The 26,947-nt window shown below is 37.6% G+C and overlaps 1 protein-coding gene across 5 annotated transcripts in view; it reads right to left on the bottom strand.

The window, feature by feature from the left end:
* LOC136877760 (aminopeptidase N) overlaps positions 1–26,947 on the bottom strand; it is a 210,109-nt gene that overhangs the window by 85,058 nt on the left and 98,104 nt on the right. For 4 of the 5 annotated variants that reach the window (XR_011018591.1, XR_011018592.1, XM_068228638.1 and 1 more), the window contains 4 exons: positions 22,577–22,766; positions 15,424–15,601; positions 12,930–13,180; positions 8,310–8,503 (listed from right to left, as the gene is read on the bottom strand). Coding sequence is in view for 3 of the 5 variants with exons in the window: in XM_068228638.1 (XP_068084739.1) it covers positions 8,310–8,503; positions 12,930–13,180; positions 15,424–15,601; positions 22,577–22,766 (813 nt within the window). In the remaining 2 variants the exon portion in view is untranslated. The remainder of the gene's footprint in view (positions 1–8,309; positions 8,504–12,929; positions 13,181–15,423; positions 15,602–22,576; positions 22,767–26,947) is intronic. The other variant, XM_068228639.1, reaches the window with a different exon arrangement.

Raw genomic sequence — 26,947 nt, forward strand, 5'->3', positions numbered from 1 at the left:
ACGTTTCTTGCTAAAAATTACAAGTTTTCTTCGAACAACTCGATTAAGAACACCACGGAATCAATTAATAGATTGGATAATTTAGTTCTTCGTCCCTATCACACTATGCATTCTTTCGATATAGTTAACATGTATCCCAGTATAAGTACCAAGGAGCTTCTTCCTATCATCAAGAAGAATCTTCTTGCCAATAGTCAGCTAAGTAAACTGGAAGTTTTAAATTTTATGAGTCTTCTTAACTTGCTAATTAATAATAATTACTTTACTTTTGATAATACCATTTATAAGCAGAATGGTCTGGCAATGGGGTCACCGGCCTCCGGGATTTTGGCAGAGATTTACTTAGACCACTTAGAAAATAATGCTATAAGTAAAAATTTAACCTTCAGTAATATTTATTTCTGGGCCAGATTTGTGGACGATACCTTTGTAATTCTAGATGAACGGTCCACAGATGCAAAAGCTACTCTTGACAATCTTAACAGTTTAGATCAGAATATAAAGTTTACCTTAGAATCCGAGAATAATAATCGTTTAAATTTTTTGGACCTAACGGTTACTCGTTCACTTTCTTCCTTTTCATATAATATCTATAGAAAGCCTACTCAGACTGCTATCACCATCAGGAACGATTCTTCCCATCCGCAGGCCCATAAGAATGCCACATATAATAGTCTGGCTGACAGAGCCTTTAGAGTTCCTATGTCAAAAAAGAATCTGAATAAAGAACTAAATTTAATCCGGGCGATAGCTAGAAACAATGGTTTTAAGAATGCTTTCATTGATAGAATTGTTAACAAGTTTAAGTACCGTCCTAATACCACCCTTTCGAGAGAAAAACCCAAAGTTAATAATTTTTCGACTTTTACCTTCACAAATAAAATACACAGCATCACCAACATCTTCAGAAAACATAACACTAAGATTTCTTACAGAACTAATAATAGAAGTATTGACACCCTGCATAACTCCACTTCATTAAATAGAAATAATGTTTTTCATAGTTCTGGAGTATACAGATTATGCTGCCATGACTGCAGCAGTTCTTACCTTGGACAGACAGGGCGTAACTTTAAAATTAGATACGCGGAACACGTTAATGCCGTTAGGTACAATAAGTTTTCAGCAATGGGGCAGCATATGAAAGATTTTCAACATAATTTTACTAGCATTGATCAGGATCTCACAGTTTTACAGGTTATTAATAAAGGTACTTTACTTGACATCACTGAGAGCTGTTTTATTCACCTGGACCAATACTTTAATACTGGTTTGAATCTTAATGATATTTCTGAGAAACCAAGAGTATTGTTTGATTTTTTGATAGCGTTTTTCAGACTTAGAAAAGCTTCTAATAGCAAATTAGTTTTTCGTAGCATACAAAAAAGTTCTCACGCCATGCCCTCTCGCCGCATTGCCCTGCATAATTCCCCTCCCTCTTCCCTCCTTCCTTCATTGCCATTGGCTCCGGGCCCCTCCTACTCCTTCTCAGTGCCTCCCTTGTTTTGCTTCCCCCTCCCTTCCCCTCCAACGCGAGTGCATTGGTCATGGTGTCTTGCGGCTCTCAGTGTCTTCCCTAACGTCTAATAACACATAATATATACGCTCCCAGAGGTGAGTCTCTTATTCACGAAAAAATTTTACGACAAGATTTTTTAAAAAGCCTTTCTTGATATTCTTTTCTTTTTTATTTTGCTTCAGGTCCTAGTTTGAACCGAGAACAGTACCCTGGAAACACGGCGTCCGCCAAAAATTTTTCATTAAAAAGATCTTGTTATCTAATACTTAAAGAAAGCGGCTATGTTAGAGAAGACATATGTTTTATCATGCAAAATAGGAAGTTACGTCTTTTGACTGGTTGTGTTATTTTAATGACAGCCATTTTTAACCAATGGAAAAACGGTTTCTTAATTCTTGCACTGGTTACTCTTATACTCCGTGAATGTTTAGCAAGTAAACCTTTTACACATATGTTCTAACAAAATTAAAATTATGTTCTTGGACTTTTATGATAGTGAAACATTGGTCTTTGTCTGCACATGGTTTAATGTTTTTAGATTCAGAGGACTTTTATCAAGAGGACGTACATTCATATTTTTAAGACACTTGGTGCTATTTTTTAAGTTTAGGTCATAGGTTAATATTTATGTATCCCGTTTTTAATTAGATCTTGCCAGTTTTGTAAAATTTGTATGTACTTTATGCATTGTTTATTGTGACTTTGTCTATGTATATTTTCTTATTTTTGGCTGATGATGATGCACACTAGCATCGAAACCGGTACATGTATAATAAAATGTTATAATTTTTCTTATAACATTATATGGTATTGAATAGGTGGACCTCTCTTGTTTCCATTATATTCTCGGTTCAATACGGAATAAACATGAAGTTTTTAAACTTGAAAGTAATTTCAATCAATCAATCAATCAATCAATCAATCAATCAATCAATCAATCAATCAATCAATCAATCAATCATAATTGATATGCATTGAGTGCTGTCAATCAATTATTTTACTAGTTTCTTCTTTAAAAAATTTAAAAGGACTTGGAAGTTTACCAAAAATTTCCCTTGATATATAATTCCAATCCCTAATTCTTCACCCTGTAAATTAATATTTGCCCCAATTTGTCCCTTTAAATTCAAATATTATCTTCATATTTCCTTCCCACCTTTAAAAGATTTACTCAAGCTTATTCATCTACTAATGTTATTCCACACCATATCTCCACCTGGAACATACCACTTAGTAGAGCAGCTCATCTCCTTATTCCCAAGCCTTCCCAGCTCAAAGTTTGGAACATTTTTCTAACACTACTCTTTTGTCAGAAATCATCCAGAACAAATCATGCTGCATCTTTTTGGATATCTTGCAGCTCTCATATCAAGTAATCCTAGTGTGGGTCCCATTCACTGGAACCATACTCTAATTGGGGTCTTACCAAGGGCTTACACACTCTCTCCTTTATATCCTTACTACAACCCCTAAATACCGTAAAGAGATTCAATTCTTAAAAAAGAATTTATTAAATAGATCCACCTATTCAATACTTGTCGTGCTAATTATATTAACAGTTCATTTAAAATACTAGAAATTTTGGCCTTTAATTTTGGCCATCTCCAGCTCTAATAAAAATTGATACAAACACTTAAAGAAGTGAAACATTATTTACAAAGATACCCTATTAAAAACATGCATAATAAAAAACATGCATAAATTTTACAATTCTTTCAATTTTTGAAGTGTTTATATCAATTTTGATTAGACCTGACGATGGCCAAAAGTAAAGGTCAAAAGATGTCCTAGTACTTTAAAAGAACTGTTAATATAATTAGCACAACAAGTATTGAATAGGTAAATCTATTTAATCCCAGAGTACTAACATTATTCACAAGCTGCCCCATACTAACATACATCAAATATACATGCATGTCCATATCTACACTAAAACAACAAAAAAACTCCACATTGTTGCTAGAAGTAATATATTATTTAAGAATTACAAAGTATAGTTTGCATTATGTTGTTAGTAAAGAATATTTCTAAACATCTAAGTGGATGAGCTTCTTCTTTCAACGTAGGTCTTTGACAGATATGAATTATGTTCTTTTTTTTTGTTTTTTTTTGTGTATATTCCTGTGTTTGAATCAGTTGTTTCCAATATATGCCCATCCTTACCAAAGAGTTTATCCATGTCACAGTCAACAAAAAGCTGTTCTAGAGGTTTAGAGGCTTAGGCTGAGTTGTTTGAAGTAGTCGCTTCTGTTATTCTCTTCCTAGTTCCCTTTTGAGATTTCTCTTTCGATGGCCACTCAATTTGTTGTATTTCAACAGAAACTCGTAAATCTGGGCCACAGTCGAGATTATTTTTAGAACCATAGTCACTGGGTGAATAGTTTGGCTCATCATCAGTGAGTCATCGTTCTCAGATTTGGTTTCTAAACGGTTGTTTTCCCCACTTTCATCTTTATCCAGCTCATCAAGAATACATCAGATGAACTCGTCCTATTTCACTCTTTGTTTATCCATTGTGCCCAATAACTATAAAGCAACCATCTGGAATGAGCAACTTACCTGAATATGACAACATCCAAGTATCTAATAATACATACATTTTATGTACCAACGATAATGCATTAATACTAACAATACATAAAAAAAGCACAGTGACTTACCATAAATGAACTCTCCTGGTATTTGCTGCTCGTGCAGTTATATAACGAATAGATGTTAATTTTATGTATGTAATAAATTCTTTTTTTTTTTTTAAAGAATTGAATCTCTTTATGTTATATTGTCAATATGGAACCATTATGATATTTTTGAGTTGTAACCCCTAAATACCCTTATAACCATGTGAAGAGATCTGTTACCATTCTTTACAACCTCGTTAATGTGATTACCCCAACAAAGATCATTCCTTGTATTAACACCTACGTACTTACGGTGATTCTCATGAGGTACTATCACCCCATTAACAGAGTAATTAAAACTGAGAGGACTTTTCCTCTTGATAAAACTTACAATATGATTTTTCATCCTGTTTATCATCATGCCATTGTCTGCTGTCCATCTTACAACAAAATAGCCTTATTTGTGATTCTAGTCCAATAGCCACCGGGCGAGTTGGCCGTGCGCGTAGAGGCGCGCGGCTGTGAGCTTGCATCCAGGAGATAGTAGGTTCGAATCCCACTATCGGCAGCCCTGAAGATGGTTTCCCGTGGTTTCCCATTTTCACACCAGGCAAATGCTGGGGCTGTACCTTAATTAAGGCCACGGCCGCTTCCTTCCAACTCCTAGGCCTTTCCTATCCTATCGTTGCCATAAGACCTATCTGTGTCGGTGCGACGTAAAGCCCATAGCAAAAAAAAAAAAAGTCCAATAGCCCTCATTTTAATCATTAAACTCCCATAAAAAACCCTATTGAAAGACTTGAACAGGTCAACAGCGATACAGTCCATTTCACCTTCTGAATCTAAAATATCTGCTATATCTTGCTGGAATCCTACAAGTTCAGCCTCACTGGAATAACCTTTCCTAAACCCAAACTGCCTTCTATCAAATCAGTTAGTTACTGTGCAAATGTGTCTAATACAATCAGGAACAATGCTCTCCCAGAGCTTACAAACAACACATGTCAAGCTGACCAGTCTGTAATTATCTGCTTTATATCTATCGCCCCTTTCCTTGTACAATGGGACTACCCTCCATTCATTTATTATTGCTCCTTCATGCAAATAGTAATCAAATAAGTATTTCAGGTATGGCACTGTATTCCAAACCATTATCTTTAATATACCCCCAGAAATCTTATCAATCCCAGATGCTTTTCTAGCTTTCAACTTTTGTATCTTTTTGTAAATATATTTATTATCCTAGCTAAACTTCAGTAATTCACCAGTGCCAGGCTGAGTGGCTCAGGCAGTTGAGGCATTGGCCTTCTGACCTGAACTTGACAGATTCGATCTTGGCTCAGTTGGGTGGTATTTGAAGGTGCCCAAATACATCAGCCTCATGTCGGTAGATTTATAGGCACATAAAAGAACTCCTGCAGAAAAAAAATTTGGCACCTCGACATCTCCACAAACCATCAAAAAGTAGTTAGTGGAACGTAAAAGAACAATAAAATTATTATTTAATTCATCAGTATTAGTTGCCTGCTCTATCTGGACATTATTGCAACCCAGTTACTCATGAACGGGAAGATTAAAGGTCGGAGTACACGGGAGCAACTGGAACGAACCCCAGGAAGTGAGAACCATAATCTCCAAGAACCCTTCACCTTGAATGAACTAGAGTCTGTCATCTCCACCTTGAAATTAAATAAGGCTGCTGGCATCGATGATATCAGAGTAGAACAGATCAATAAATTCGGCAGGACTACTCTGCAATGGCTGCTTACAATGATTAATGAGTGTGTATATAAGCTTTATATTCCCAAGCTCTGGAGGAAAGCTCGAGTGGTTGCACTACTTAAGCCTGGTAAGGAGCCAAACGATCCTAAAAACTTTCGCCCAGTATCATTGTTATGTCATTGTTTCAAGATCTTCGAGCGCCTTATCCTTTACCGAATTAGTGGCATCCTCGAAGGAAAGTTCATTCCTCAACAAGCTGGTTTTCGACCTGGAAAGTCATGCTGCAGTCAAATCCTGAACCTTACTCAACACATCGAGGATGGTTTCGAACAGCGTAAGGTAACTGGAGTTGCCTTTGTTGACTTAACAGCTGCCTATGACACCATCAACCACAGGAAGTTAATGAGGAAAATTTACCAGCTCACTAAAGATTATCAACTAACATCTCTTATTGGCATTCTTCTGCAGAATAGAAGATTCCAAGTCTCTCTCCATGGTAAGAAGAGCAGATGGTGCGTACAAAAGAACGGTTTACCTCAAGGCAGTGTGCTAGCCCCTGTGCTCTTTAACATTTACACTAATGATCAGCCCATAATGGAACATACCAGGCTTTTCATCTATGCCGACGATACTGCAGTGGCTGCCCAAGGAAAGACTTTTGAAGAGGTGGAGGAAAAGTTGACTTCTGCACTAGATACTCTTGGCTCTTACTATGAAGGCAATCATCTAAAGCCAAATCCCAACAAGACTCAGGTGTGCGCATTTCACTTAAGGAATAGAGAAGCTCGGCGGGAACTGGACATTATATGGCAAGGCAAACGACTAGAACATTGTCCAACACCTGTGTACCTAGGTGTTACTCTTGACCGAACACTGTCCTTCAAGAAACATTGCCACAACACCAGGCTGAAAGTTAGTTCACGGAACAATCTTTTGAGAAAGCTCACAGCCACCACCTGGGGAGCAAGCCCTCACGTCCTGAGAACCTCTGCTCTTGCTTTGTGTGTGTCTGCTGCAGAGTACGCTTCACCTGTGTGGAGTGCATCCACTCACACCAAGGAGGTTGACATTGCAATCAACGAGACTGTACGTATCTTGTCGGGATGTCTGAAGCCAACCCCAGTTGACAAACTCTACCCGATTGTTGGAATAGCTCCCCCCACTATCAGAAGGGCTGTTGCTGCTGATGCAGAGAGGACAAAGAAGACTAATGATTCTCGCCAGCCACTGCATGATCACCAGGCTGTAGTCTGTCGACTGAAGTCGAGAAAGAGCTTCATCACCAGGACTCAACCACTGGTAGGAACACCTGAGTCTAACCGCATCACCAGGTGGAAGAGCGTGCTGCCGCCTGATACTCCTGCAAAGGAAGAGCTAGCTCCAGGAAATGACCTGCCCTACCCTATTTGGAGATCACTTAATCGTCTTAGGGTGGGCGTACCTCTTTGCAAGACCAACATGCAAAAATGGGCCATACTTCCAGCTGATGGAGACGCATCCTGCAAGTGTGGTATAACACAACATCCGAACCACCTGCTCATCTGTCCCCTACTAGAACATCCCTGCACTACACAGGACCTGATCGAGGTGAACAACAAGGCCATTGGAGTCGCTACATTTTGGAAATGCTGACCGGACACGGAATGATGATGATGATGATCCTTATATCCAACTACCTTTACATACTGCTGACTGAATACTTCTGCCTACTGTAAGTCCTCACATATACACTCCCCTTGTTCATTAGTGATCCCTGGAATGTCTTTTCTGGAATCTGTTTCTGTCTGAAAGTATCCTTTCAGTCCTCTCTAAAATTCACAGAGCTGCCAATTATGTTTGCCATCATGTTATCCTCTAAATTATCTTCTAAATTAAATTATCTACCACTGATCCACAGAGGGAACTTTGTTGAAAATTGATGTTTCTTTATGTATCTTAGCTGATTTGTTAAGAGACAGGTCTAGTTTTTCCAACTCCCCGAGTATATGATGCCAGAAAAACTTCTTTCCTAAGCAGCTTATCATTACACCAACTCATACAGGTTTTGGTGACAATGGAACTGGAAAGGCTGGGACTGGGGAGAAGGTGGCTGTGGCCATGGTCTTAATTAAGGTACACTAGCTTCTACCTCATCTGAAAACAGAAAACCATGGAATCTTCAGTGTGGTGGGGTTCAAACCCATAATCTCTTGAATGCAAGCTGACAGTTGCACAACCCATACTACATAGCCAACTTGCACAGTTGTATGGTTTTTATTTTCATCTTATCTGCTTGTACTGAATAAACTGAGATGGGCTGCAGGAAAGTGTTTAGAAAATTTATTTTCTTTCCATGTTCCTTTCAATCTCGCTGGATCATCAATTGTTGTTCAGTATTGTTGCGTAGTATTGAGTTTGTAATATTGAGAGTGCATTTGGCGTTATGTGAACCAAGTTTCAAAAGCACTTACCTGATATTTGAAGAGTTTGTTTGATATGTTTTGAAGTGGTTGTATGCATCTTCAATGCAATCAGGTGACACTGAATAATCGCATGCATAACTGATAACCCTTTCCCATACTGGTGGTGCATTCTTCGATAGGATGTCTAACGGAAAACCTTTTATCAATTTGTAAAAGGATTTTGACAACTCCATGAAGAAATTCTGGAAAGAAAGAGTACAAGTGTTGATAAAGTGAGTCATGAATACTAAATCTGTGGACTGGAATTGTGGGTAAAGTACTGATGAAATATGAGATAACAACCTTTGAAACTAGATTATAATTGAAGGGTACAATATAAATTAGTAGGTCTGAATTTTGGATATCTTAATTCTGGATGAAGAATATGCTCTCATTTATTATTACAGTAGCATGCAAGTTAATCTGAACAAGATACTGAAACAAAAGTCATAAGAACTACTGAAAATCAGTTCTGCAATTACATAAAGTCATGTGACCTTTGTTCTTCAAAACAGCATTGATGTGTTTTGGCATGGATTAGACCAATTTTTCACAAATATTCTTGATCTCTTCATAGTGAAACCACACCTTGATAAGAAAGCATATCATGCTATCTTTCATTGATCTATACAGTTTTTCCATTCTCTTTTTACAAATGACCCATGAATTTTTGATGGGATTGATATCAAGTGAGTTGCTGGGCTAAGGGAGCACTTCAGTGTTTTTTCTTCAAAGAATTTCTTGACCTTTTTGGATGTGCAGCATGTTGCAAGATCTTGTTGAAAAATATTTTCACTATCAGGAGAGAGTTTTTGTAACTCAGGCACTACCATCTTTCAAACGATTTCTATCTTACAAGTGACAATGTCTATGTACTGGTCATTGTTCACCATACCCTTAAAAGGGGATTAAATGTCCTGGCTTTTGTAGGTAAAATAACAGTTCTGGAGGATGTGTAGCAGCTTGTTGAATAAGTGATGTTTTCTCTGATGTTTCTTTACGCACATAAAGAACATGCTGACCACAAACTTTTAAATAGCTTTCATCTAAAAATACAATCTTACACAGTCCATTCTTTATGTAGTTTAGTTTTGCACATAGTATCCATCATAACCTGTTTCTTTGCTGGTGTGCGCACTCTTCTTCCTGGCTCCTATTGTCTGCAGTGAACTTTTGTAATGTGAACATTTTGCCCATTCTGACTTAAATCTCAGTTTAGGTCAACAGCTGAGAGCCTGGGGTTTATTTTATTCTTCCTAATGACTAAATGGTTTTCTTTTGGTGTAGTCTTGCATTTCCAAACACAGTGATAAAAAGGACCCAGGTTCTCGGTATTACTTCAAATTGAATTTACTATAGCCACACCAACGAACCAATTTGTCTTTGTGTCATAGAATATGCTCAGCTTCTTCTTCTTTTTCTGCACCTTGTTCCTTATGTGGGGTCAGCAACACAACTGTGCTGATTCTAGAGCACCCTGTCCCATGTATCCTCAGCAGTGAGCTTGAGTTCTGTTATATCCAATTGATCTTCTGATCCAAAGTTAGTTTGGGTCTTCCGCGGCCTCTTTTTCTTCCCCTCTGCTACCCCATTACTCCCTTGAGCAAGTGCCCTTCTTTGTACATGGCCGTACCAGAAGAGTCTCCTGTCTCTTAAGAGGTATGTACAGCTAATGTTACAATTTTTTAATGTATCAATAATAATAATAATAATAATAATAATAATAATAATAATAATAATAATAATAATAACAACAACAACAACAACAACAACAACAACCATCATCATCATCATCATCATCATCATCATCATCATCAAAAACTCGTGTCCTCATCCTGAGGTTGTGGAGCTCTTTTCAGGCACACCCCCGTTGGAGGTGAGCTGCATGTACCATTTTAACCACATACCAACCCTCCTGCCATTCTTAAATTCCTGGCAGTACCGGGAATCGAACCCGGGCCCCCGAGGACGGCAGCTAATAACACTAACCGTTACGCTACGGAGGCGGAAATAATAATAATAATAATAATAATAATAATAATAATAATAATAATAATAATAATAATAATAATAATGTTATTGGCTTAAAGTCCCACTAACTACTTTTATGGTTTTTGGAGACTCCGAGGTGCCAGAATTTAGTCCTGCAGGAGTTCTTTTACGTGACAGTAAATCTACCGACATGAGGCTGATGTATTTGAGCACCTTCATATACTACCAGACTGAGCCAGGATCAAACCTGCCAAGTTGGGGTCAGAAGGTCAGCGCCTCAACTGTCTGGGCCTCTCAGCCCGAATTTTAATGTTTCTATTGTTTCAATTTGCAGTCAATAACACAGCACAATACTGAAAACGTATATGATCATACCCAGAGATATTTCATTTAATTACTGCATTCCAATAATGTTAATACTAATACCACCATACACCTGCAATGGAATTAGCCTGAAAGTGGAAACAGTATTTAGTCGGAATGCATGATTTTTCAAATCAAATAGAGTTCCGTTAATCCGAACCCCGTTAATCCGAAAGTCCGGTAAATCCGAACTGAAATATGCATTTTAAAAGATATCTTTATTGAAATGAAGGAACTTATTATAGAATGAAGATTTACTTGCATTTTGTTACTCATATTTTACTAGAATAACGTAATTGAAACATAATTACTCATCATAAACCACCAATCACTGGTCATTTATCTTTACAAAGTCTGTTAGTTTCTTTTGTCGTAGAGATTGGAACCTACTCGAAGATGCAGTGTTAAACCATCGTCTCATAAACATCACATCAGTAACCGCTAAAGAATGGACATTTCAATTTACAGTATGTACTGTACTGTATTGGTAGAAACTATTTTCCTCAGACGGTTGAGGCGCTGACCTTCTGACCCCAACTTGGCAAGTTCGATCCTAGCTCAGTTCGGTGGTATTTGAAGGTGCTCAAATACGTCAGCCTCGTGTAAGTAGATTTACTGGCACGTAAAAGAACTCCTGCAGGAGAAAATTCCAGCACCTAGGCGTCTCCAGAAACCGTAAAAGTAGTTAGCGGGATGTGGAAACAATAAGATTATTAGAAAATAGTTTCCGGTTAATCCGAAAATTTCGTAATCCGAACAGACTCCGGTCCCAATTAGTTTGGATTAACGAGACTCTACCGTAGTTACAAATAGTATTAGAAATGACTTTGTTCGGATTAAATTGCATGCTACTGTATACTTCTGCCTCTCAACAGAGGCAGCCCTAAGGAATCAGTATACTCTCCTATAATAATAACTGAGAGGTGTAGTATTGAAATATCTATCTATAACCGAAATTAGATCTATGTAGATCACTGATGTGTCACTTGTGATAAGTATTCACATAGTGTGTCTTACGGGTGAGGGTGGTAGAATGCATCCATGGTGTTCCATATCTGGCAACTAAAAGGGGACCTAAGTAGCTCTCAGCTTGGAGAGTGTGGGTTGGCGATCACAGAGTCTACTTGAGTCTGACATTGCTTCCACTTACTTTCATCTATCCTATGTGACATTCCTTGGTCAACTTTTGTTCCCTTTAGATCCCGATGGTATTAGGTTCGTGAGGCCTAGTAATTCTTTCATTTTGATGTCCTTTGTGGCCCTTTTCTTTCTCATGCAAATACCTTCAGTCTCTGGAAGTTCAGACCTCTTCCTTTCTCTGTTTTGATTAGTCTTAATAGAGGACAGTTGCCCAGTTGTATTGCCTCTTAAAACAATAATAACCACCACCACCACCACCACCACCACTCAAATGGTGGAATAAAATCTGACATGATCCCTTAAATTTTTCACTCCAGCATAGCAAGAGTGTAAGTACAGCCTTGAGGACAGGAACCTGGGCAGCTGGCCTTGCCCACAGTATGGAATACTTCCCACTCTCCACTTAATCCCTAATCCCATGGCACTACAGCCCTGAAGGGCCTTGGCCAACCAAGCGACCGCTGCTCAGCCCGAAGGCCTGCAAATTACGAGGTGTTGTGTGGTCAGCACAATGAATCCTCTTGGCTGTTATTCTTGGCTTTCTAGACCGGGGCCGCTATCTCACCATCAGATAGCTCCTCAATTCTTATCACGTAGGCTGAGTGGACCTCGAACCAGCCCTCAGATCCAGTCCAGTGCCACAGATCTAACAGAAGGATGGGAAGATTTACATGAATGTAAATAATCTAAATATATGCAATGATGAAATATATGCAATGATATTTGGCTGAATTTTACATACAGTATAGATTAAAAATTTGGTCAACCTTCATTCCTGTCCTCCATTAAAAGCCCAATTATCTACCTCAAACTCTCTACTTCTTCCCTCATCTTCCTTAATTCTCACTCACACTCAGAGTCCCCACACCCGCTTCCCTCAGTCATTCTTTTATCTCTTCAAAGATCCATGATATGAAGAACAGAAGAAAGAAGAAAGGGAAAAAATGTTATTGTTCCATTACTTTTTTTTTTGCTAGTTGCTTTACATCACACCGACACAGATAGGTCTTATGGCGACTGTTCCATTACTAGATATATATCTCTGTTACCATTGTACGATTCTTTTGTATAGATAGTATCATTTACATCTCTCATTGAGAAAAGCAATGTTTACAAGTACTGTTATTTACTTACAGAATCGAGGTCTTCATTGAAGAGGAAAGCCTTGATTGTTATAAACCATGGAAAAGGGCTGGTCTCTTGCACAAGATAGCTTGTCATATTCATAGCCAACTCTGTATCAACTAGTTTTAACTTCGTTAAGACAAGAATATCATCCAAGAGTTGGGCACGATTCATGATGTCAATTTTATTGAAGCTATCACTTTTGAGGAAATCTGCCAGCATCTGCCAATTCTGTTGGTCATAGGTGACCCGGTAGTAGCCTACACATAAATATATTATTTAGCATCCAGTAAAATTAACTATCACCAGTAGAATAATGCCAGTCCAGTATACTTTGAAGATTTTTTAAATTATCTTATGCATTCATATGTACAGGTCTATAGATACACTGCAGAAAAAAAAAGAAAAGAAAAAGAAAGAAAACGTGCAGCATCCTCAAGGACAAGGTAATTTTATTCATAAGCGATGTGACTGGTAGTTCATCATTGCAGGAGTATATGATTACAAATTCAGACCAAATTAAACACTCATGTCACAGTAAAGGGTGCTCAAACAGTCACATCAATACACAGTGAACTCCCCTCTGGTGGGAATGCAGGTGCGCATTGGCACATACAAATTATCATAAAGGTGCCGAATGGCATCCTGCGATAGATTGTCCCAAGCATCTTGAACCTTTTGATACAATTCGGCAATGGCTCTTGCAGGCTCTGGAGGACATGTAAGTTCGCACTTCATCATGTCCCATACATGTTCAATTGACGAGAAATACGGTGATCTTAATGGCCAGAGCAGTTGTTGTACACCATGTAGAGCACATTGCATCACAGCAGCTGAATGTCAATGTCCATTGTCTTGCTGAAAAAGCATATCACCTTCCTGTTCAAGAAATGGCAGTCATATGGGGGACAACAACGTGTGCAATGTAGCAGGCACTGGATACGTTACCCTGCAGAAACACCAATTGTGACCACAAATTGTAACTGATGGCCCCCCACAACATGAAGCCTGGGTGTGGTGGTGGTGATTTTTGTTTTAAGAAGAAGTACAACTAGGTAATCACGTGAGTGAACGCACTCTGGAATAGGCTGCTCACCAGATGTACGCCATACAGGTGTACGTCCATCACTTACATACGGACAGGTCCTACTCTCATCACTGAAGACAACAGAGTACCATTCCCCTCACCAGTCGACTCTTTCACGACACCAGAGTAGCCATGCTTAGCAGTGTCGTGGTGTCAGTGGTAGCCTGGCCAGATGCACATGTGACTGTAATCTTGCTACAAGTATATGGTTCCTAATGGTCTTTGGTGACACAGAAGGTGCAACATGTGACTGGGTTTTGTTCTTGCATGATGTTCGGTCGGCCACTGCTGCTCTTACAATGCATCGATCTTGACATGCGTCTGTACTACGTGGATGTCCAGAGCCTGGTCTACAGGGTGGGAATGTTCCACAGACCACTGTTGAAAGCAGTGACACACCACCGATACATTGTGCCCAACATGTGCAGCAATCCATCGATACGTCCATCCAGCTTCCCGCAGGCTCAAAATGCGACCCTGTTCAAATGGCTGCAGTTGTTCAATAGGAGCACATACTCATCAGCAAGGCAAGGTTGTATCTTAGAATTAATGTTGCAAACACTCTTTATCTCTAACCTCAGCACAGTTACTGCCTGCAGAGTCAAAACAGAGTGTGAAACGACAGGTCTACCGAACGCTATCTGATTGCTGATATCCGTGACAAATGAATCACTAACACAACAAGCCCTCAGTATGCCACTGAACACAGTCCATGAGGATGTTGCATGTTTCTTTTTTTTTTTATCTGGCTGTGTATTTAAGGATGCATGATTCTAATTCTTGCCACTAAATATATTTTTTATTTACAAACTTTGTAGATATCACTGTGCCAAACTTCTAGTTGGAGCAATATTATATAATAAACAATAAGTAAAACCTCCAAACTAATAATTGTTTACAATAATATCTTAATTACTAAAGGCACATGTAAATCTATTTATACACAAAATGCACATAAAGACAAAGTGTATGGCAGAGTCTAAATATTAGAGTTACTTTGGTGAGATATTTGGGCATTGACAACTATGAACAAGGTAAACAATATTTTATCCATAGAATCATGGAGACAAGGAGCTCTAACAAAAGAAAGAGAAGAACTAACTTGTACATCTTAATACTTTATGTCAATTGTTTATATTCAGTTTGCACCAAAATGTACCAGAATCTGAATTAGTTCCACTATTCCTGTCTATACCTCAGTGACATGCCTAAAACTACAGTAGGCTCTCTCAAGTATCTGAGAATAATGCTTGTTTATAGCTATGCTTCAAGTACATCATTATGTGCCTAGAGTAAATGAATGTATTCTTACATGCAGGACTCTTAGTAATTAGCACATCACAAATATTTTAAACACTAAATAATATAAATCAAGTAGAAGTAATTTTTACCAGTCTGCCTCCTTATGTTTCTCACCTGCCTGACGTATATTGAATATTATCCACTCGTCGTGGCTGGCTACTCCTGTCATGTTGATGCAGGTGTCATTTGGTGAAAGCCATAACTTAGGGCAGGTGACATTGAAGTTGAGTTTACTTTGAGTTGTATATGAGAGAGGCACCCACCATCTCTGCCCTTTTGTTTCAACATCTTCCTGCCAACAAGCAGTCACATTAAATTTACTAAGTTTGAATGAGGGATGTTGAATTTGTAATTGTTCAGTTTCAGTCAGAAATATTTCAGTCTTCTTGAAGATCTCTGTCATAGTTAAAAGTCACAGTGAGGATTACTATGCACATTTTTTCAAGTTGAAAATGGAAAATATAAATACAAGGGCAGGACTGTGACAAAAGTAAATTATGATATTGGATATCACCATGACAATACTATTTAAAAGACAAACAGTTTTCATTTATGAACTATTTTTCAATGCATACATACCAAAAAACTTGTTTTTTGATATTTATCTTATCAAACTCCTTTTTTATTATTAATTTTTTTTTTATGCTGCTGAGACCTTAACAGTAAGTCTTCAACTTCAACACAATTTTGGGACTTCATATTTATTAAATTGTGTTGTGACTTCGCGCCTGATAGTATATGCAGGCTGGCTCACTTAATTGTTCACCTCTTCTTGTAAACATTTTGAGGCACAATGCCGAACATTGCGTGTGTTGTGCTGCTCTTCAGAAGATTGCGCCTTACTTCATATAAGTGACTGACCTTCTACTTCTTCTAGATTTTACGATTTAAAATCGTGCAGTGCTAATCCCCATTATCTTATATTGCTTCTTCAACTGTTTTTGTGAAAGACTCATCCTTTAATTTCTTGTTTTCCTATGCATTGGTTTTGTATTTTTATTCGGCTGATGATGACCCAGATTGGTGGTCGAAACCGGTACCGCTTCCGCTTCTGCTTATAATTAAATAAGAATGTAACACTACATTTCCTATTTACTTGTATTGAATAGGTTGAACCATGTTATTTGTTATTTCAATTTAATTCTCACATCAGTATAGTCGATTCTAGAGGCTAGTTGCTAGATATGGAGTCTTTTTAGTAATTTATTGATAGAATTTCAATGATAATGACTAGTGACTTTTCTTGAGATTTTAGGAGCCATTTGGAGACAATTCTGACTAATTTTAATTTATCTCAGTATAAATAAAATAAGTCAGTACATTGCTCAGAATTTATTTAGAATGATATTTCTGTACCGGTTGTGATCACAGTAACAAGGAGAAATGCATGTTTTAATTTTCCATAATGTCTGTCTGTATGCATGTGTGTACGTACGCGCATCACGAGAAAACGGCCGAAGATAATTTAATGAAAATCAGTATATAAAGTCAGGGAATAAGTTGCTACAATCTAGGTCATAGACAACTGTGTTCATGCTGAGTGAAATGGTAGTTTAGGGGAAGGCCTAAAATGTTATTCTCACTTATTTATGTTATTATTGGCCCTATCGATAAATACTACATACTTAAAGTGATATATTATTAAATTTCCTATCATTTATGTCTTATACATTTTTACCATACCGGCTATGATAACAGAGATATTCATGAATTTGGATTTTTGTTGCTAAGTCCATATCAGCGCCCAGGTACGAGAAAATGGGTGAACAGAATTTAATGAAAATCGGTATGTTAAGTCAAGGTATAAGGAACTACAGTCTATGCTATAAATAATTTTATTCACCCTGTTCAAAATAGTAGTTTAGGGGAAGGTGCCAAAATTTAATTTTTAATTACCTATCTAATTGGTCATATCGAAAGTACTACATAACAAAAGTTATAGAGAGTACAATTTCTGATTATTTATGTCTTACTCAGTTTTACTGTACCAACTATAACAACATTGTGAAGATGAATATAAGAATGAGAAAAAAGTCATGGAGGAACGATCGCTTGAATAATAACACAGGAGGGAGTCGTAAAAGAAAGGAGGACTCACTATACATTAGATGCTCTAATATCACAGAGTCAGAAGAAAACTAAATGTGAAGGCCTCCAATATAGACAGCTCATAAAATTGATCAACAATAACATTGCATTGACCATTGTTTGTTGTGATGTGCTTTGTGTATTCTGCTGCCATTTTTTTCTGAAAGATGGGATTACTGCTGCGTACCTACAGTAGTTTAACAGCCCACCTGAATATTGGCGGGAAGTAGCTGGGGAGTTAGATCTCTCTCTTCTTTAGCATGTCATCCCTCTGGTTCATAAATTTTTTGATACTACTGGTACATAACACACTGGATCAGCATAGTATTCCAGCTATTTGATCCCTACTCTGAGGCATTGATTGGAATGAGCAGTATGCACACTTAAATGGAATAACCACGAACCTACCTACGTTGGCTTTCAGGGGGAGAGGTAATACTACCACGTGGTGCATTCCAGTTGGCGGATAGGAGGTCCTAATCAGCTTGCCAGCGGACTTGGGCAAAATAAAATAGCTCTCGTGGACCAAACACACACCCCTCTGTGGGTGGGGGATGCAGGCAAAGAATACACCCACAGTACCCCTGTCTGTTTTAAGATGCGACTGAAAGGGGCGACCTATAGATGTTCAAATTAGAACCATGAGACTACTTATAATTAGTACCACTACTCTGGGTCGCTTTTACTTGGGCGTAGTACCACTATGTTAGGTACACAATAGATTTGTGATCAGTAGCGACAGTGTTTGAATCAGGGTGAGTTTTACAGTACCAGTGATTAGTACCACTCTATGAGCGACACCATGGATCTGCCTTGCCTATAATTAGTAGCCACTATGTGAGGAATAGCACGTTTTGAGTTCTGGTCAGTGGATGATTTTGGACTTTTAAATTGTCATTACATTTCATCTCATTTTGTACCATTAAGGGCCGATGACCTAGATGTTATGTCCCTTTAAACAACAAGCATCATCTTAAATAGAATAATGACACGGGAGTGTTTGCGGCTGTCTGCGGCCTGGTCATTCTAGCTCTGGAACTTTGAGCTGTTAGATCGATACTGTGGTACTTAAAGTCAAATAATAATAATATTAAATTATAAATTCCACCTGTTCAATACATAAGAGTTTTTTTTATTTAAATTTAAGAAATATATATATATTTAAAAAAAATTATGAAAACTAAAGTCAGTCAGTCCGGCCATTCTCTCTGGTCGATTTTCTTCATTTTTTTAAAAACTGAAAGGTATTAATGCACAGATTTGTCATCCGGTACTATAAATCACTTAACTTCCACCTTCCTCAAATTATTCGATTGCTCAAAGAGACAAAAAATTGAAAAAATCACATCTTTGGGTCTAATTGAGGTATGGAGTTTGTTTTGACCTAAGAACACTCAGTGGATCAAGCTCTTTCATCTCAGTTCTTAACTATTCAAATTGGTTGATTCTGAGGAAAGTTATGAGTGCACATTCAATTTGACATCTCATTTCTTCAAATTTTTTTCTCATTGAAGCAATCATATCTTTCGTTCTAATTGAGGTACGCAGTTAGTTTTGGTTTAAAAACACTCAGTGGATTAAACACTTTCTTTGGAGGTAATAACTACTTAAATTGGTAGATTCTGAGAAAAGTTATGAGTACATTTGTCTCCATGATGAAGATCTTTGTAGGACTTTTTAACTGTTAGGCGCGTTGTGTTGTTCCAAGGAACGTTTAATTCAATTTCTTGGTGTGATGTATTTTCAAGTCTTTTGTTGATATAATATTACATTCAATTACCACAGCAGATCATGTGCTTTATTTCATTAACTCAAAACTTTGCAAATACATCCGTGAGGATAGTAACGAACAACACCATACTTTGTACATTGCGGGCGGAGCCAGCGGGAAACTGCTAGTAGTTCTTAACATATTAGATATAGGGACATGTTTCACCCATAATGAGGGGCATCATCAGCCTAAAAATCTCATACCTGAAAGAAAGATAGATCAGGATCCTGACTGTTCTTATACCTAAATAAGAGGATACTGTTTTAGGTATAAATGTGTATAAAATGACTAGCAAGTAGAATATAGTACTTATAAATACTCTTAAGACAAAGTCTTATAATCAATCCTTATTGTAGATCTTTACAAATATCTTGTTTTTTAAAAACAAAACAGTATCCTCTTATTGGTATAAGAACAATCAGGATCCTGATCTATCTTTCTTTCAGGTATGAGATTTTTAGGCTGATGATGCACTAATTATGGGTGAACATGTCCGTATATCTCATATGTTAAGAACTATTTTTTAAATTTAATAAAAAACTCTTATGTATTGAACAGGTGGAATTTATAATCTAGTATTATTATTAGATTTTAAGTACATTTCAATACAGACCATAACATGAGATTTGTAACATGTACTGTGGTACTTCTCTTTAAAAGTGAGAAAATGTGCTATTTTTCATTTTATCAAATATTTCATATGACAGCATTACTTTTAATCGTGCTATTCATACTGACATCATTGTAATGACCAATGTTGACTTCAGTTGGGAAAACTATAAGGACAGTCTTTCTGAGAATTCCATAGCGAAGCACGTGTACAACAGCTAGTTATTTGATACAAATAGCATTGCGCTTCGCATAATCGCACGGGCGCTTGATGCAATATATTAATCTATGCATTTGCTAAGTAACGGCATTTAAGTGCATGACCGATTCATATGTGTGGAGCATGAGTTCATACTATTTTCGGAAGGCTTATCAGAGACCGATCATCTCACTCACATACTTCCTGTGAGGCAATAAAGGTGTGTAATTTTCAGCCTTGTAGCCTCATTATATCAACAGTTGGGCTTTGAGACAATAAGTGTTAATAAATATATCAGAGTATTGTATTGTGCAAGACATGTAGAATAATCAGTTTTGACCTTGTATCTCTTGATTTCTCCTGATTTTTTTCTGATTTTCATATCAAAATCTCCCAATTTTTGGTTTTGTAAAATTGCCAGGTATGAAATAATCAAAAACTTGAAATCAAACACATATAGATAACTCTAAAACTACATAATAGATCATAAAATATCAATCAACATCTCAAAGGTATTCTATAAAAATTCATTTCACACATAATTAACAGGCAGTACAAATATTAAAGGTAAACTTTAAAAACTTTCCGGACAACACCGGGTACTACATCTAGTGTGTTTATAAATCGTAATCGAACATTCGAGTTTGATCTATTCCAATTGAGAGTCCAGTCGATTTTTGCGCCTTGTATGTTCGGATGTGTTCCATTTAGTGTTGCAAGAACGTTTCCAGAAGTCAATATTTCTAGACTGTTTATCGAACAGTATACGAGCTGACAGTCAGTCAGACAGTGACAGAGACAGTGCAGTAGAGTGTAGCTTAGAGTGAGCTGATATCTGTATTTGTCAGAATCGACTTGAGTGAGAGGGTAGTCACTGTTGCCTTGTGATGGCAAAGTGAATATAATCAGTGTTTAGACTGTTGATATCTGTACTTTTCAGAATCGATTGTATGATGGTGGAGAGAATAACCAGTATGAGAATTTGTTGATATCTGTACTTGACAGAATCGAAAGTAAATTGCTTCAGTGTGTTTCCCTTAGTAATGTAGTATTATGTATAACTGTGTGTTATTAAGGAATAGACTTAGCAACAAAAAAGTGGCTTTATGCAAGGAAGTGAACATATCTCCTGTTAAATTTATTTACACCAAAATAAAATTGTAGTGAGAACGACAAGAAGAAATCATATGATTCATATTAATGTTTATCAAAGTGTATAAAGTACCTACTGGGTATTGGAGGAAAGATTGACTCAGAGAAGAGAGAAAAAATCAGAAGAAGCAGGATATTCAGCAGAACTACTGCAATTTTAAAAGACTGGTGTCATTTATAGTAACTAATTAGGGACTATATTATATAAATATTCCTTCAATGGTTTGAATAGTTTTTGTGGAAGCGTTTTTATCCCTTTCTTACATCAAGAACTCTATTGCAAATCAGATATCAAGGACCTTTGGTAAAAAGTAGGATTCCAACATGGAATATGTTAACCAGATTCTTTGCTTTTCTGTTTCCATTTTCAGTTATTTTAAAAGTGATTTTTTGATTCCTATAATATTGTTGCATAATTATGGTTTAATTTATTTTCTTTTGTGGTAAATTTCCCATATATCTGTTAGCTTATACCCTTCCATGAGAACGGGTATATTGACTCATTATCATGAACATTGATTTTACCTTACAGAGCAAATGCTTTTAAAATGACTGTCTTTCTAAATATTTTTTGTTTCTCCAGACACATACTGTATTCTGTAAATAGGACATCCACCATTTCAAGTATGGGTATTAGCCATCACTTGATAATTTGTCTGTTAGTGCCCACAAATGCCATATCTCACATACGTAGAACAAAGGTAACAATTTTACGACATCAGAAGAATATGATCAAACTGTATGGTCAAACTGTGGGACCATTATGGATGAGAAAAGTCTATATATATTTCAAAAAAGAACAGAAATAAAACAGTGAAGGTTCATAAAACTGAGAAAATATTTTTGACATATTATAATATGATCATTATCAATATTATGCAAGATTTAGCATTCAATGCAGGCGGAGAGTGTGATATGCAAAGAGCAATGCTCTGCTGTAGCAGATGACTGCGCCATGATGTGACTGCATTGTCAGGTTAATGTGATGAGAGAAAGAACTAGTTAGATATTTCTTCCCCCAGTGGGTGGAAGTGGTAGAATATACCCATGGTATTCCCTACCTGTCATTAGAGATGACTGAAAGGGGAACCCTACGGGTTCTCAACTTGGCAGCATGAGTTGGCAGCCATGGGGTCCCTAGCTGAATCTGACATTGCTTCTATTTAATTGTACCAGGCTCCTCGCCTTCATCTTTCCCATTTTCTGTCCAACCTTCCTTGACTGACTCTTATTCTCTTCCAATCCTAACAGTATTAGGTCAAAGTCCTACACTTCTTTTTTTCCAATACCTTCATTCTTTGAAGTGTCAGACCTCTTCCATTTTTCCTCTGTTTAATGTTAAGAGAAGATGGTTATTTCCTTTTCAAACAGAATTTACCACCACCACCACCACCACCACCACCACCACCAGTAGTTAGATATTTCAAACTTGTGAACCATATACCTACCTGACACACTGTCACCTGGCCAGAGGAATAATCTCTGGTAACAGTGACTATTGGGTTCCTAGTCTGTGAGAGCCATGGTCTCATAATTTCCTCCATTCCTATCCCAGGAGGCAGACCATGTGATGACATCTTATTAGCTGCAGCATCCAGCTTCTCGAAGAATTGTTGGGCTGAAGCAGCCTGATAAGAACTGCCAACAGATACATAATCTGATTAAACAGCATAGCTGGAAAAAAAAAACTGGTGACTCAAAATCACAATAACCATGAGAATTAGTGAAAGTAATGGTGACAATGGTAAAAATACCCAGGGAGAAACTCAATCTTCATGTAGAGTTGTGACAAGCTATCTGAAAGATAAGTAGCAAGACTACAGTAAGAATGTTGTATGTCAATAACATTCTTTAACCGACACAATTTTCTGTTAGATTTTTGCAGTGTGAATGAAGTGGAGCTGAGCTAGGTATGTACCAAATTCTAATCCCCAGAAATGGATAAGAGGATGTCCATTATCTAGGGGGTCAGATATAGCAAGGCAAACCATGGGACTAATATGGATAATAAATGCCCATATATACAATCATTTTTATGGGTTTCTCATCACAGAGCTAAGAAGTGTTATGAGCATGGGTGTTACGTTCATTTAAAACCTGCCCGCCGGGCCGAAGCCGCGATGGGTCCCCTTGTGTTATCCCCTCCGCTCTGAGCAAGGGAGGTAGGTACCCAATGCCGAACATCTGCATCGAAGGAGACGCAGCCATGCGGACCACGACACTCTTGGTATTTAGGAAAAAGAACATCTCTCTGGCATTCCAAAAGACTACAAGGGTCCAGAAGAAACTGGCACAAATATAAATACCTAAAATTACATTTCCTATTTATAATCTGATGACAAAATACATTAAAAGGTGTCATACAAATGTATTGCAAAATACTTAGTGAATCTTTCAGAATATTGTTACAGATGTCATCTAACTCATTTTCAGTGATGCAGAGTACTTTCAGGATGACTACCAAGTACTTGAAAGCCATTCCCCGAGCTGCAAAAAGAAGACCTTTTACAACCCATGCCTTTGCATTCAGGTTATCTCACTGAAGCGAGGTGTGCATGTTTGGTTGATAGCTTTCTGCTTGCTGGTTGTCATTCCATTTGCACTGCTGGGTTTAAAATCATCCTCGTTTTACTTTCCTGTTAATTCAGATGAATTATTAAGAAAAGAATATTCATTACGACATATTCTCTATGGAATATTGTACAAGTGTTTCCTTGACGACTGCTTTCAATTGTAGAAATAATTTATGTATTTTCTCTTGAGTTTTTTGTTTGTTTTAATGTTGTCAATCTTATGTTAATTTTAAGGACACTTCCTCTAAAGCATTACTTTGTCAATTTATGTATTTTTCATCTAAACAGTGTTATGTGGCTGAAGATGTTGATAATATATGAAACATGTACCACTTTTAACCATTAAATTGCCTTAAGCAATCATTGTATCGACTAGGTGGAAAATAAATAAATACTTAGTTGTGAATCTATTGAAGTGTGATACGGACCATGAAGCTGATTTTATGTAATTGAAGATGATGAAAGTTTCTCACCAATTCACTTTTAGAACACTCACTAGTGCATGACCCAATGTCTCCAGTTCTCCACATCCTGGGTGTCTGCACAAAGTTGTGTGTTGGTTGCTTCCAGGTACTGCTCTCACCGCTGAGATGTTTCAGGACATCTTGATGGAATTAGCCCATTGGGAAAAATAAGCCTTTCCTACTGCTCATCCATGAATTAATCTTGAGATGTTGCCCATAAACTTCAAACAACTCCTTTTCCTTTATGAGAGAATTTGCATCATGCTTCACAAGATCGTTTCCTCATCTCATTTTGTATCCAACGCCCAGACTTCGATGTCATATCCTCATTGAATGGAATACCCAGATATTGCAATATGTTTCCTTTCTTGTCTGAAGATCTCTGCAGATGGTCAAATGGTCATCATTAATTCAGAGCAGCCTTTGAGCGATGTTGAACTGCTGTATATGAGCTTCCTACTCGGCCTTAAGTAAACCCAACCCTATTATTATTATTATTATTATTATTATTATTATTATTATTGTTGTTGTCGTTGTCGTTGTCATTGTCGTTGTTGTTGTTGACGACAATTGGCCTGCAGTGAGAATTGATGGTAGAATGAGTTTTTGGTTCAGGGTACTTACAGGGGTTAGACCAGGCTGTAATCTTTCAACTTTGCTGTTTGTAGTTTACATGGATCATCTGCTGAAAGGCATAAAGTAGCAGGGAGGGATTCAGTTAGGTGGAAATTTAGTAAGCAGTCTGGCCGATGCTGACGACTTGGTCTTAATGGCAGATTGTGCCGAAAGCCTGCAGTCTAATATCTTGCAACTTGAAAATAGGTGCAGGGAGTATGGTATGAAAATTAGCCTTTTGAAGACTCAATCGATGTCAGTAGGTAAGAAATCTGAGAGAATTAAATGTCGGATTGGTGATACAAAGCTGCAACGGGTAGATAATTTCAAGTATTTAGGATGTGTGTTCTCCCAGGATGGTAATTAGTAAGTGAGATTGAATTAAGGTGCAGTAAAGCCAATACAGTGAACTCACAGTTGCGATCAACAGTATTCTGTAAGAAGGAAGTCAGCTCCTATACCAAATTATCTTTACATCAGTCTGTTTTCAGACCAACTTTGTTTTACGGCAGCAAAAGCTGGGTAGACTCAGGATATCTTACAGTATTCACAAGTTAGAAGTAACAGACATGAAAGTTGTGAGAATGATTGCTGGTAAAAACAGGTGGGAACAATGGCAGGAGAGTACTTGGAATGAGGAGATAAAGGCTAAGTTAGGAATGAACTCGATGGATGAAGCTGTACACATAAACCGGCTTTGGTGGTGAGGTCATGTGAGGCGAATGGAGGAGGATAGGTTACCTAGGAGAATAATGGACTTTGTTATGGAGGGTGGGAGAAGTAGAGGGAGACCAAGACGATGATGGTTAGACTCAGTTTCTAACGATTTAAAGATAAGAGGTATAGAACTAAATGAGGCCACAGCACTCGTTGCAAATAGAGGATTGTGGTGACATTTAGTAAATTCACAGAGGCTTGCAGAGTTTGCCGAAGTGTGAAGTAACCAGCGTTAATGAAGAATGGAAGGCCTTCAAAGACACCTTTGTGGGAGAAGCCAAAAACCTATGTGGAGTTACAAGTTCTGTCAAAAGAAAAAAGGAGACACCATGGTGGAATGATAGAGTGAAAACAGCGGTGAAAGAAAAAAACCAAATAAAGAAGGCACTGGACAAGGAGAAAAAAAAACAGGGACAAGAACGAAATGAACAAGAAATACAAAGACTTCAAGGAGTATACAGGAACGAGAAACTTGCTGTAAAGAACATTGTAAGGGAAGAAAAAGAGAAGAAATGGAATGAGTTTGCAGACAAACTGGAAGAGGACAGTAGAGGAAATATGAAATTGCTATACAGAGTAGTGAAAAACAAGCGAAGGGATCAAGAGACCATAAAAGCAATAGAACGTGATGATGGAACTCTGGCACAAGAAGAGGGAGAAATTAAACAAGAACTCAAGATCGATTTCGAAAAGCTGCTGAATGGAGATACAGAAAACATAACAACGGATAGAGGAGAGCCAAGTCGAGGAACCACAACTGAACCACCAATTACATGGCTTGAGGTTGAAAATGCGCTCAAGAGCATGAAGAAAGGAAAGGCAGTTGGCGTAGATGAACTAAGTGCAGATATGCTGAAAGCAGCGGGAGTTCCAGGAATCCAATGGCTCTATAGACTGCTCAACAAGATATGGGAGGAAAATACTATTCCTGAGGACTGGAAGATGGGCATCATTGTACCTCTGTTCAAGAAAGGAAGCCGACGAAAATGTACTAATTACCGTGGTATCTCACTACTGTCTCATGTCCTGAAAATATTGGAAAAAATAATAGAGACCAGAATCAGAGATATTGTTGAACCAATTTTGGAAGAAGAGCAGTATGGTTTCAGACCAGGAAGGTCAACTACAGACCTTATATTTGCAATTAGGATGCTAATGGAAAAATACTGGGAGAAGAACAAGCCTTTATTCCTAATATTTTTGGACATTGAGAAAGCATACGATAGTGTACCAAGGGAAAGAATTTGGCAATGCATGAAAGAACTTCAAGTGCGAGACAGCCTCATAGACAAAGTGAAAATGTTGTATAGTGGGAACAGAAGCTGTATTCAAGTAGGATGTGGTTTGTCGGACTGGTTTGAAACAAAGAGAGGAGTGCAGCAGGGCAGCTCATTGTCACCACTTCTATTTATTATTGTAATGGATGTAGTAATAAAATCTATTAAAAGGA

The sequence above is a fragment of the Anabrus simplex genome, chromosome 7 (assembly GCF_040414725.1).
Source record: "Anabrus simplex isolate iqAnaSimp1 chromosome 7, ASM4041472v1, whole genome shotgun sequence".
Taxonomy (NCBI): Eukaryota; Metazoa; Arthropoda; class Insecta; order Orthoptera; family Tettigoniidae; genus Anabrus; species Anabrus simplex.